Source organism: Erinaceus europaeus, chromosome 3 (assembly GCF_950295315.1).
Source record: "Erinaceus europaeus chromosome 3, mEriEur2.1, whole genome shotgun sequence".
Lineage (NCBI taxonomy): Eukaryota > Metazoa > Chordata > Mammalia > Eulipotyphla > Erinaceidae > Erinaceus > Erinaceus europaeus.
The window spans coordinates 48254621-48267573 of record NC_080164.1 but is presented as its reverse complement, the minus strand read 5'-3'; the positions used below and the strand labels follow the sequence as shown (position 1 = coordinate 48267573).

At 39.8% G+C, this 12953-nt stretch overlaps 1 protein-coding gene across 1 annotated transcript in view; it reads right to left on the bottom strand.

The window, feature by feature from the left end:
* The window catches only part of DNAAF10 (dynein axonemal assembly factor 10), a 34910-nt gene extending 22062 nt beyond the window's left edge, over window positions 1-12848 (bottom strand). The window contains exons 1-2 of the mRNA XM_007521268.3: window positions 12565-12848; window positions 4081-4181 (exon numbers count right to left, since the gene is read on the bottom strand). Coding sequence (XP_007521330.3) covers window positions 4081-4181; window positions 12565-12747 — 284 coding nt within the window. The 5' untranslated portion in view covers window positions 12748-12848. The remainder of the gene's footprint in view (window positions 1-4080; window positions 4182-12564) is intronic.
* Between the last annotated feature and the right edge of the window lie 105 nt (window positions 12849-12953).

Here is a 12953-nt window from a genome sequence, read left to right as displayed (position 1 = left end):
GTCCATATTCCCAGTGGGAGAGAAATGATAGGGGGAAGATGGCCAGAAGGCTTTGAACTCCAATTCCATCAGGAACTGAAGAAGAGGTAAAAAGGAAGGGCATTTGGAAGTAGTAATAGGTACAGGTGTGACTTGGAAAAGAAGATGGATCATGGGGGTAAAAGGAGCAAATACAGAGAAATAGTTGTAGAGATAATAGTTAACCTGTATCTGCAATGTTGGGAGAACTGCTGCACTTCTAGTGGAGGGGATGGGGATACAGAACTATGCTGGTGGGGACAGTGCAAAATCATAGCCCTGTTATAATTCTGTATACCAATATTAAGTCACGAATAAAGTAAAAATATAAAAAAAGTTGGGAGTCTGGCGGTAGTGCAGTGGGTTAAGCACACGTGGAGCAAAGCGCAAGGACCAGCAAGGATCCCAGTTCGAGCCCCCAGTTCCCCACCTGCAGGGGAGTTGCTTCACGGGCAGTCAAGTAGGTCTGCAGGTGTCTATCTTTCTCTCCCCCTCTCTGTCTTCCCCTCCTCTCTCCATTTCTCTCTGTCCTATCTAACAACGACAACATCAATAACAATAATGACTACAACAACAATGAAAAACAACAATAGAGAAAATAAATATTTTTTTTAAAAAGTTATGGGATATGTACTCCATGGACTACTACTACTCTACAATCAAAAAAGATGATATTGTATCTTTTGGGACAACATGGATGAAACTAGAGGATTAAACTTAGCGAAATAAGAGATGAAAGACAACTTACTAGATGGTTTCATTCATATGTGGAATCTAGAGATCTGGTACATGTGAACTTATAAAAAAAACTGTTTCTGAGACATTGTGAGAACTATGGTGGTCATCTGTTACTTTGGGAAGTGGACAGGTGGGGACATAGTATTCTGGTGGGTGCAGTGTAGAATTAATTATACATTGTAATTTTATAATCTTGTAAATCAGTATTAGTCATAAATAAAATAAATTAATAAGAGTAAAGAAAAAAGAACTGTCTCACTAATTTTACAGACTTGAAAACACTTCTAACATGAAATTCTAATATTTAAAAATGAATAGGGGTGGGGTGGTAGCATAATGGTTATATAATTAACTTCCATGCTAGAGGCTCTGTGGTTCCAGGTTTAGTTTCCAGCTCTACCATTTGCCAGAGCTGAGCTAAGCAGAATTCTGGTTAAAAAATAAATAATAATAATAATAATAATAACAACAACAAATTAGTATGGGCTGTCAAAACTCACTTGGATAGTGTGCTCATCTGCCATGTGTGTGACCCAAATTCAAGCCCTCCATTCCCCAACTAATTTGACACAAAGTTCAGCACTGTGGGTTCTGTCCCTCTCTTTGTTTCGATCTATCTAGAAGGGGGGGAAATGGGTTGGTGTATTGCACTAAAGTAAAGGACTCTGGGAAAGCGACAGTGTTCAGGTCCTGGAACATGGTGGCGGAGGACCTAGGTGGGGGGCTAGAGTGTTATGTGGAAAACTGAGAAGTGTTACACATGTACAAACTATTGCATCCCACTGTCGACTATAAACCACTAATCCCCTTAGTAAAGAAAAAAACAATGGGGGTGGGAGATAATTCACTAGGTAGAGAGCACACTTTATCAGGTGCAAAGACCTGGGTTTGAGTCTTTGGCACCACATGGGAGGAACATGCACAGACATGCCTCACAAGTGGTAGAGTACTGCTGCAGTGTCTCTCTCCCTCTCTGCCTCTTACCCTCTATTATTTAAGAAAAAAAAGAGTTTAAAGTGGATTGCATCAAAGCAAAAGACTCTGGGGTAGGTGGAGAAGGGAAGAGTGAAAAAGAACTTGGAGGTTCCTGCTGCATAATGAAACTGTACCCCTGTGTCAATGAACACACTGCAAACCATTAATCCATAAAAAAAAAAAAAAAAAAAAAAAAAGAGGAAGCTCTGGAAGACAAAAAACCAACAGTCTGGCAGTAGGGCCATAGAGCAGTAGACTAAGAGCACGTGGCACGAAGCACAAGGATCCGTCGTAAGGACCTGTGTTTGAGACTGGCTCCTCACCTCCAGGGGGGTCACTTCACAGGCGGTGAAGCAGGTCTGCAAGTGTCTTTCTCTACCCCCCTCTTGCTTCCCCTCCTCTCTCCATTTCTCTCTGTCCTATCTAACAATAACGACATCAATAACAACAAGAATAACAACTACAACAATAAAAACAAGGGCAACTGACCAGACTTCCCTGGACAGACAACCCCACCAATATGTCCTGGAGCTCCGATTCCCTAGAGCCCTTCCCCACTAGGAATAGAGAGAGACAGGCTGGGAGTATGGATCCCTCATGTTCAGCGGGGAAGCAATTACAGAAGCCAGACCTTCAACCTTCTGCATCCCACAATGACCTTGGGTCCATACTCCAAGAGGGTTAAAGAACAGGAAAGCTATCAGGAGAGGGGATGGGATATGACGTTAATTAAAACAAACAAACAAACAAAAAAAACAGCCTGCCAGGAGTGAAGAAATTGTGTAGGTATGGAGTCCCAGCAATATCTCTGATGGTAAAAATAAAAGTATACAATGAAAATAAACTAATAGTATCTGTACTATACTAAGAAGATAGCACTGGGACTAGGTGGTGGCACACCTGGTTGAGTGCACATGTTACGGTGCTCAAGGACCTGGGTTCAAGCCCCCAGTCCCCACCTACAGAGGAAAAGCTTTGTAAGTGGTGAAGCAGGGCTGCAGGTGTCTCTCTTTCTCTTTCCCTATCTATCTTGCCTACCCTCTCAATTTCTGGTTCTCTCTATCCAATAAATAAAGATAATAAATTTTAAAAAAGAGATAGCCAAGCGCAATTATATTTGTTGTATATTCTTGTACCAAAATATAGTTACTTAAAAATATATATAATCTAACTGGTTTCTCTCCAATTTCTCTTTAAGTATGTGACAGAGCATATAAAAGAAAAACTGATGCATTAGAATAAATACTAACTTAATTACTAAATAGTTAATTTAAGGGAAAATAAACTCATTCTTTATGAGTTTAAGACAGATAAATACATCAAAGCGATACTGCAAAATGGCAGATTCTAAATGGCAATCAAGAAAGGTTACATCAGAAAGCATAAGGGAGGGAATAACAGTCTATCTAACACATTACTGAGTATTTAAATTATTAAAATTAGAGATATCCCTGAAAAGTTATTAAAGGAAAATTTAAAATTACTCAGCTCTAATTTACATGTGAGAAAATAACACTAGAAAAAAATTAATTGTTGCAGCAACTCTGTAAATCAGCATTTCCTAAATAAAGTGCTACTGAACTTCCAAAAACGTATAATAATAAAATTAAAAACACATAGAGGGGGTGGGGGAGGTAACAGTGGTTATGCAAACAGATTCTAATGCCTGAGGCTCAGAGGTACCTGGTTCAATGCTCAATCCCATACACCACCAAAAACCAGCACTGAGCAGTCAAGAGAAAAAAAAAAAAAGCCCAACACATATGGTACATGAATTTGCTCAATCAGAACAGGACTGTCTTGATTTTCTCTATGTTCCCTGAAAGAGCATTTAGATATTGGCTAAAGCATTAAAAACAAACAAAAAACTGGGAAATGTTACATGTACAAACTATTGTATTTTACTGTCAACTGAAAGCTGTTAATTCCCCAATAAAGAAAAAAAAAAAAGGCACTTAAGCATATCATTCTGCAATTCTAAATGTCTTGTTAAATGTAAGCAATATCTAATCTTTCTGTTATCCATATATACATCTCTACATAGTATCTATAAGTGTGTATCAGGAGTAGTCCATTAATTACAAGCATGGGGTATTAAAAACAAGTTAGTTGTATGTGTGGAAATAAATATTAATAGCATCACTCAAAATAGCTAAGAAAAAAAGTCAGTATTTTTTAAAGGATTTTCAACATGAAATCTAGACATTAGAAAGGTTACTTCTACATTTTTATAGTTAAAATTGAACAAGGAAAAAGCATTTTAAAATTCTAAGTCTCTCCTTCTGAGAAAGAGCAGTAAGATTGCCAAAGAAAACCCTTATCATATGTCTTCATACTGATTAACCTTACCATATATGAAGGTTTCCATCAAAATCTCCAGTAGCTAAGTATCTCTGCTGTAAAGACGTCGCACCAAATGTTCCACATTTAATAGGTTTGGCCTTTTCAATCTTGATAGAAGGGAGAGAGAAGATATATTATTTAAGTAAGCAGCTATTTATAATTTGCCATATTTATGGCTTTATCATGGGATTTAAATAAGGCGAAGAGCAATTAAAATGATTCTTAACAAAACAATCACGTTGAAAAAAAAAATCATGTTTTTCCTTGAGTCGTTTTCCTATAGTTTAAAAGTATATAATTGTCAAAAAGAATGGGTTTTAATTTGCCCTTTCTCTCATTTCACTAATGAGGCATTCAAATGCTGACAACTCTACCATCTCAGTTGGCTTGCAACTATGGAAATGTCTGCATTTAATGTGAAATTCTTCTTTAAGATCCTCCGTAGAAACGAGAACACAATTAAAATATTTTACATTCCAGATGGTTACAGAAACACAAATGTCTGTACATCTCATAATTTTCCCTGAAGAGCCCTATAAACTGAGGATGTTTATGTCCTATTCTCTCTGAGACACTTGCAACGCACAGAAGCTTGAATACCTGCGTGCACCAAAGGCACAGCTGTTAGTATGGGGTTTCAGAGATCTCTTCAATGTAAAAGCCCACTGCTCTGTGTACTGCTTATAATCACATTAGTAAAACAACCACATAATAATTCACTTTTTAAATTGTATGACTTACAGAGATCACTGAAGAAACAAAGTAACTTAGAGATATCAGTAGTCTATTATGCAAGAATCCAATTAAACTAAAGTAATGATAGAACCTCAAATGTAGAAAACTTAGTGAGGACTGCATTTTACTAAGAAGCTATGCTGGCAAGTAGATTTAGAAAAGCCTGAGTGTTTTCCTTTTATTAGACAATCATGGACATCATAACAGTAAGTCAATTAAAAGAGAACATTGGGGCGGGTAGATAGCACAATGGTTATGCAGACACTCTCATGCCTGAGGCTCCAGAGGCCAAGGTTCAATCCCCCGCACTACCATAAGCCAGAGCAGAGCAGTGCTCTGCTTAAAATAAATAAATAAATAAATAAAAGAGAACATTGGGGAGTCCGGTGGTAGTGCAGCGAGGGTTAAGCGCACGTGGCTCAAAGCGCAAGGACCAGCTTGAGATTGCAGGGGAGTCGCTTCACAGGTGGTGAAGCAGGTCTGGTCTGCAGGTGTCTTTCTCTCCCCTCTCTGTCTTCCCTCTTCTATTTCTCTGTCCTATCCAACAACGATGACATCAATTACAACAACAATAATAACTACAACAATAAAACAAAGGCAAGGGAATAAATATTTAAAAAAATTTTTTAAAAAAAGAGGGAGTCGGGTGGTAGCGCAGCGGGTTAAGTGCAGGTGGCGCAAAGCCTTGGCAAAGACCGACATAAGGATCCCGGTTTGAGCCCCCCCTCCATCTGCAGGGGGCCACTTCGCAAGTGGTGAAGCAGGTCTTCAGGTGTCTTTCTCTCCCCCTCTTTTTCTCCTCCTCTCTCCATTTCTTTCTGTCCAATCCAACAACAACATCATCAATAATAACGACAACAATAAAACAACAAGGGCAACAAAAGGGAATAAATAAATATTAAAAAATAAAAGAGAACATTGAAAGGCTAAGGAAACAGCATAATGGTTATGCAAAAGACTTTCATGCAAAAGACTTTCCAAGGTCTTAGGTTCAATCCCCATTATCACCATAAATCAGAGCTGAGCATGCTCTGGTCTTTCTCTGTGTACTCTCTCTCTCTCATTAAAATAAAATAAATAATGTATTAAAAAAGAACAAAGGTGGGGGTAGATAGCATAATGGTTATGCAAAGAGACTCTCATACCTAAGGCTCTGAAGTCTCAGGTTCAATCCCCCCATACCACCATATGCCAGAGCTAAAAAAAAAAAAAAACTTAAAAAAAAAGAAAAAGAAAAAAAAGTTCTAACATTGGGGGTGAAACTATTTTTTGTATAGTTCAGAGATCTCCCTTTATGCCCCTGTGAAATACTTTAGAAATGAAATTTTTGGTAATAGCTTCAATTTTTTCCCTAGTAGAAAACTGTTTTTTTTAAATATGTATTTATTTATTTTGTGGAACTTATTTCACAAAGACAATTAGTATAATAATAACTTTTGCTACATGATATTGCAAATGACCATCAATGATGATCATATCTGACCTAGGTGATGGTTCTCTTTGCTACAATAAGTGAACATGATTAAAGAAGTCATGATCGATAATCCCAGTGAGAGCTATTTCTGTTCTGTCTGTGGGTGGGTCTAGTACAGCTTGTCAGTATTTCCTCCTCCACATCCTGGTACTACTTAATTAACATTAAAAGGTTTAGTCAACCAAAAGCAGTGAATTCAGCTTAGCATAGGGCCTAAAAAAGCTGAACTCCTAATTTAGTATTCATTTTCAAAGTACATATACCTCTAAATATGATCCCATCTTTCAGGGTCCTTTATGCAGTTAGAAAAGACACCCTTCACTATGCAGCTATCAAGAACAATGAACCCACCCTCTCTGACCCATCTTGGACAGAGCTAGAAGGAATTATGTTAAGTGAGCTAAGTCAGAAAGAAAAAGATGAGTATGGGATGATCCCACTCATCAACAGAAGTTGAGTAAGAAGATCTGAAAGGGAAACTAAAAGCAGGACCTGACCAAATTGTAAGTAGGGCACCAAAGTAAAAGCCCTGTGGTGAGGGGTAGACATGCAGCTTCCTGGGCCAGTGGGGGGTGGGAGGGATGGGACACAGTCTTTTGGTGGTGGGAATGGTGTTTATGTACACTCCTAGTAAAATGTAGTCATATAAATCACTCGTTAATTAATATGAGAGGGGGAAAATTAATTGTATGTCTCGAAGTTTTTCAAAACACAAACTGAATCTTTTTAATATATAGGCTGTGTAATTGATATGCACTCTCTCAAAAGCCTAGACTAAGTAGATCAGAAGCAACCAATAGCACAGCTATATACAAGATACTGGGTACAGTACAGCAAACCCTAACAAAAGGACCTTTCAAAGTTAACCCAATTACCAAATAATGTGATAACATTAACTATCAATTGTCTTTTTTTATAGATTGTCTGTGAGAGAGCATATGTTCACACGTATCCGTAAACTACTGCAAAATATATACCTGAAAGCAGAAGTAAACTAGAGTTTGCAGTGAGTACCCCCCTAACACTTCTCTCCACTATTCCAAGCTTTGGGTCCATGATTGCTCAACAATTTGTTTGGCTTCCTATGTTAACTCTCTTTTCAGTCACCAGGTTCCAGATGTCATCATGATGCCGGCCAGGCTTCCCTGGACTGAAGACCCCACCAATGTGTCCTGGAGCTCCGCTTCCCCAGAGACCCATCCTACTAGGGAAAGAGAGAGGCAGACTGGGAGTATGGACCAACCAGTCAACGCCCATGTTCAGCGGGGAAGCAATTATAGAAGCCAGACCTTCTACCTTCTGCAACCCACAATGACCCTGGGTCCATGCTCCCAGAGGGATAGAGAGTGGGAAAGCTATCAGGGGAGGGGGTGGGATATGGAGATTGGATGGTGGGAATTGTGTGGAATTGTACCCCTCCTACCCTATGGTTTTGTTAATTAATCCTTTCTTAAAGAAAAAAGAAAAAAAAAAAAAAGAAAAAACACCCTTCATAAGTTGATAAAATGTGTAAGAACTGAAGGAACTGTATATATGTCTATTCCTTTAAAACCCTTACCCATGTCCTACATGTGTTGCAATAAAACTGATCAAGTATACTGAGTACATTCCCTATTTATCCTTCTGGTAACAAGGTTAAGAAAGTACCAACAAAGGCTCATTTGCTTCTTCAAAGGTCTTTTTGTTTTGTATGTTTTTAAAATGAGAACACACTGTTTGTTTGTAGTTATTGGCTAGAGACAGAGAGAAATTGAGAAAGGAGACCAAGATAGGGAAAGACACTGTCACCTGCAGCCCTGTTTCACCACTAGTGAGGCTTTCCCTCTACAGGTGGGGACCAGGGTTTGAACTCAGGTCCTTGCACACTGTAATGTGTGCACTTAACCAGGTGCACCACTGCCTGGCCTCCCCTTCTCAAAGGTTTTACCTTGAGCTCAGAATACATGACTTGACGTGGGTCCACATTGGTAGAACTGGTAAAATACAATATTTCACAATACTATTTTAATAAATAATTCATCTAGTGCAATGGCAATCAAATTTGGGACACAACAAAATCCCATAGTAGATATATTCCAGGCAACACTCTAGTTTAGAAGAAAGATGAGTTTCAATGCATCGGAATATCTAGAGTGGAACCAAGGTACATGCAAAAAAAAACCTTCAAAGCAAGCAAACTTACAGCAAAAAAACACACTCATGTCAGTGACCTTGATTTAAAAAAAGGCTTGAGAAACACAGAACTGCATTTAAGCTATATTTTTTACATCATCACAGCCAAATAGAAAGTTCTTTTTAGTACTTCTTTAGGACAGCACCTTGAAATAATAGGGTCTCAGTAGACAGTTGATAGTAGAAGTAAAAGACTCAAAGAATACAGTTGAAAATATAAAAAGCGCTTATTTAAGGGCTAAGCTTGTGGGTGGTATTATTATTATTTTTTGCTATCTATATCTGAAACTATTCCATTATGTAACCCAGGAGGTCATGCAGTAAATAAAGTGTTAAATCCTTAAGCATAAGGTTCTGAGCTTGACCCCCAAAACTTGCATGTGGCAGAGTAATACTCTTATTGATAAATAAACCTCTAAAAAATATTCCATCATGAACACATATTCTAAGAGAAACTTATTTTTCCTTTCTTCATAATGTTTATTAGACAGGACAGAGAGCAATTGAGAGGATGGGGAGATAGAAATATGGAGAGAAATAAAGACACCTGCAGACCTGCTTCATGGTTCTTGAAGCATTCCTCCTGCAGGTGGGGAGTGGGGAGCCTGAAGCCAGGTCCTTGCATTGGTGATATGTGCACTTAACCAGACCCTGGAAAATTTATTTTTTAATTTACTAGACTTATCCACAATCTGTACAGACAAATAGCACCATTTCACTTTAGGAAACAAGTGAATTCCTAAAATGCACACAAATAAACTATTCTTAGCTTTTAAACAAAGTCACAAGTTTTGGTCTTTTTTTTTTTCCCTTTTTCTTTTGCCTCCAGGGTTATCTCTGGGGCTTGGTGCCAGCACTATAGATCCTATACTCCCAGTGGCTATTTTTCCATTTTATTGAACAGGAGAGAAATTGAGAGGGGTAGGGAAGATAGAGAGAGGGCACCTGCAGACCTGCTTCCCTACAAGGAGCTCAAACCAGGATCCTTGAGCGTGTCTTTGCACTTTGTACGAACAGGTGCTCCGCCACCTGGCCTTTACAAATCTTTAGATACCTAATCTGATTGAGCTTCACTTGACAGCTATTTTTTTTTAAATTATCTTTATTTATTGGCTAAAGATAGTCAGAAATTAAGAAGGGGGAGACAGAGAGGGAGAGAGACATAAGAGACACCTGAAACACTGCTTCACCACTGGTGAAACTTTTCCCCAGTAGGTGGGGACCAGGGGCTTGAACCCAGGTCCTTGCTCATTGTAACACGTGCATTCAACCAGGTGTGCCATCACCTGGACCCCTGGACAACTATTTCTAACACTTCACCTCTAAGTTTTTCTACTGCCTTAAATGTTTTCCACTAGTTCAAATCCTTCACTCAAGTAATGGTCAATAAACAAATATTAAAATTTATTTCTTTCTTCTTTTTAACCAGGGCACTGATCAACTCTGGCTTATGGTGGTGCAGGCAACTGAACTTGAGACTCTGGAGCCTCAGGCATGAGAGTTTCTTTGCATAACCATTATGCTATCGAAATCCTAACCCCAAATTTATTTTATTTTCACCAGAATTGCTTAACTTTTTACATTATTTTTACATTCACTATAATAATTATAATCACTTATTAATTTTTTTAAATTCTATTTATTTATAAAGAGAGGGAAGAAGGAGAAAGAGAACCAGAACATCAATCTGTCACATGTGATGCCAAAGAAGGAACTTAGGACCTCAGGTTTGAGAGTTCAAGGCCCTATCCACTGCTTCAACTACTAAGTCACAACCATTCTTTTATTGAGAAGTTGCTCCTTACAAGCCACATTAAAGAAAGACAATGCCCTTACTTTCCAGGAGCTAACAACGTAGAGACAAATGTGAGAGAATGATATATTTCTGGCACACATCTTAAGATACCATAGGAGTGAAATGTAAAGAAAAGTTCCTTTGCAGGATCAGACAGAAACTTCAAATAATCTGAACTGGGGACAGGAAAAAAAAATTACCAAGTAGGGGAAGTGCTTTGCCATCTAAGAGACCCCCAGTTGTGAGCCTAGGAACCACACAGGAATAGCACAAGATGGGGAAATTTTGGTGCAGTAGTGTCTCTCCTTCTCTCTGCCTGAATGAAAAAGCAGATAGAGAGATGTGAAATTAAGTATGTAACAAACAAGTAATCTAAACTGGACCTCAGACCAGCAAAAAAGAATGAGTGGCAAGTAAGTTAGGGAAAAGTAGAAAGAATCAACCATGGTTCAGAAAGAAAATATTAGACAAAAGCACAGGCAACTGTATACTTGGAAGTGGGATGGATCTTACGTACTTACATTAAGCCTGCTGTGCTGATTCTTCTTTTTAATTTATTTTTAGTGCCACCAGGGTTATCACTGGGGCTTAATGTCTACAAAATAGATCCACAGCTCACAGTGGCTTTATTATTATTATTTGACAGAAACAGAGAAATTGAGAGGGAAGGGGGTAGCAGAAAGAGAGACACCTGCAACACTGTTTTCCACTAGTGAAGCTTCCTCCCTGCAGGTGGGAACCTGGCCCAACATCTTGTGCATGGCTATGTGAGCACTCTACTGAGTGCTCACTCTACTGAGCACTCTACTGCCACTCTATGCTCACTCTACTGAGCACTCTACTGCCACTCTCCACCCCTGGATCTATTCTTCATTTATTGGACTCTCAAACATGAGATCCAGAGTTCAATCTATGGCACCATATGTGCCAAAGAGATACTCTAGTTCTCTTTCTCTCAAATAATTTTTAAAAATGTTTATTATCTTTATTTATTTATTGAATAGAGACATCCAGACATTGAGAGGAAGAGATAACAGGGAGAGAGACACCTGTAGCCCTGCTTCAAGACTTGTGAAGTTTCCCCCTGCAGGTGGGTACCAGGGGCTTGAATCCAGGCCCTTGCGCACTATAATGTGAGAGTTCAACCAGGTGCAACACCGCCCGGCCCCAATATATAAACTTTTTTTATTTAATTTTTTAATATTTATTTATTTTCCCTTTTGTTACCCGTTGGTTTTTTAAATTTATCTTCCCTTTTGTTGTCCTTGTTGTAGTTACTAATGTTTTTGTTATTGATGTCGTTGTTAGATACGACAGAGAGAAATGGAGAGAGGAGGGGAAGACAGAGAGGAGGAAAGACAGACACCTGCAGACCTGCTTCACCACTTGTGAAGCGACCCCCATGCAGATGGGAAGCCGGGGGCTCGAACTGGGATCCTTACACTTCGCGCCATGTGCGCTTAACCCACTGCACTACTACCCGACTCCCACATATATTTTTTAAAGAAAGAAAAAAGGGTGTCTATTTTTTTCAAATGACCTACAGATCTTGTAATTTTTGGTCCCTGTTTACTCCTCTTGCTTTTTAAAGAGAATAGGAAATTAACACCTCTCTTACTTGTTCTACTTAGCTTCTGCTTACCCCAAATCTAATTTTACTCTTTCATGTTCCTTTACGGTAGAGAATTCATCTAGGCTTATATCTGTGCCTTTGATTATACAACAGAGCTACCCACTAGGAAATAAACCTTAAGAGCTGAGGGCATTGTCATTTGGATGCCTTGAATACCAGACTTGATGAATTGAATAAACGTGTTTTGTCTCCTTCAGTTGCATCGCAGACAGCGGGTGTCTTCTCTGGGTCTGCACGTAAGAACATTTTGCCAGTAAGGGTGCACAAACAACCTGTGCACTGCCCAGGACGGCCTCGAATCAGACACGAAGTCTTTTAACATCACTTTCCAGATACCTCGCAGGACAGTGGGAGGGTGGCTAGAGGAGTTGGGAGTTGGAGGACTGGGCAAGCAGGTCAGGAATGAACTATCTTGTCCAGAGCTGTGGGATGGAACCCAAACCGTTCAACTTCACGTCGGAAGGGCTCCTCAATCTGCGATCGGCTTCACTACTCACTCCCACGCAGATCGAGCTGTGCTTGTGAGCGACCCTGGACAATGGCTTTGGGGAAGCAAGAGGAAAAAAAAAAAAAAAAAAAGCAAGCAGATCCCACTCTCCCGCTAGGATTCTCAGTCGCCCCTCACCCCACCCCAGCAGCAGCCCCAGATCCGGGAACTGGGTGCTCTCCACCTGCACCCACCTCCCGGAGCAGCTTCAGGTCGCCGTGCTGGATCTCGTACAGCTGGATGACGCCGGTGCCCCGTGCGAAGTTGCCCATGGTCACAAACTTCGCGCTGCAGGGCACCCACTTACAGTCAAACACCGTGTAGTTCAGACTCTTCTGGATATGAGCGATGATCTGAGGCTTCTCAAAGGCCGCCATAGTCTAGCCGACTTCACCTACGCCCACCAACACAGAAAAACACTTGACAACAGACTAACGTGGAAACCGGACTCCAAACATAAACCACTATTTGTTCCTCCCGCTCGCCGTACTCCCCCCCCCACCCTCGCTAGGAAGATGGATGTAGCTGTCCTGAGAAAAGCCTGACGCTTTACTAAAGTCGCGGATATGTCTTTGCAGACTGT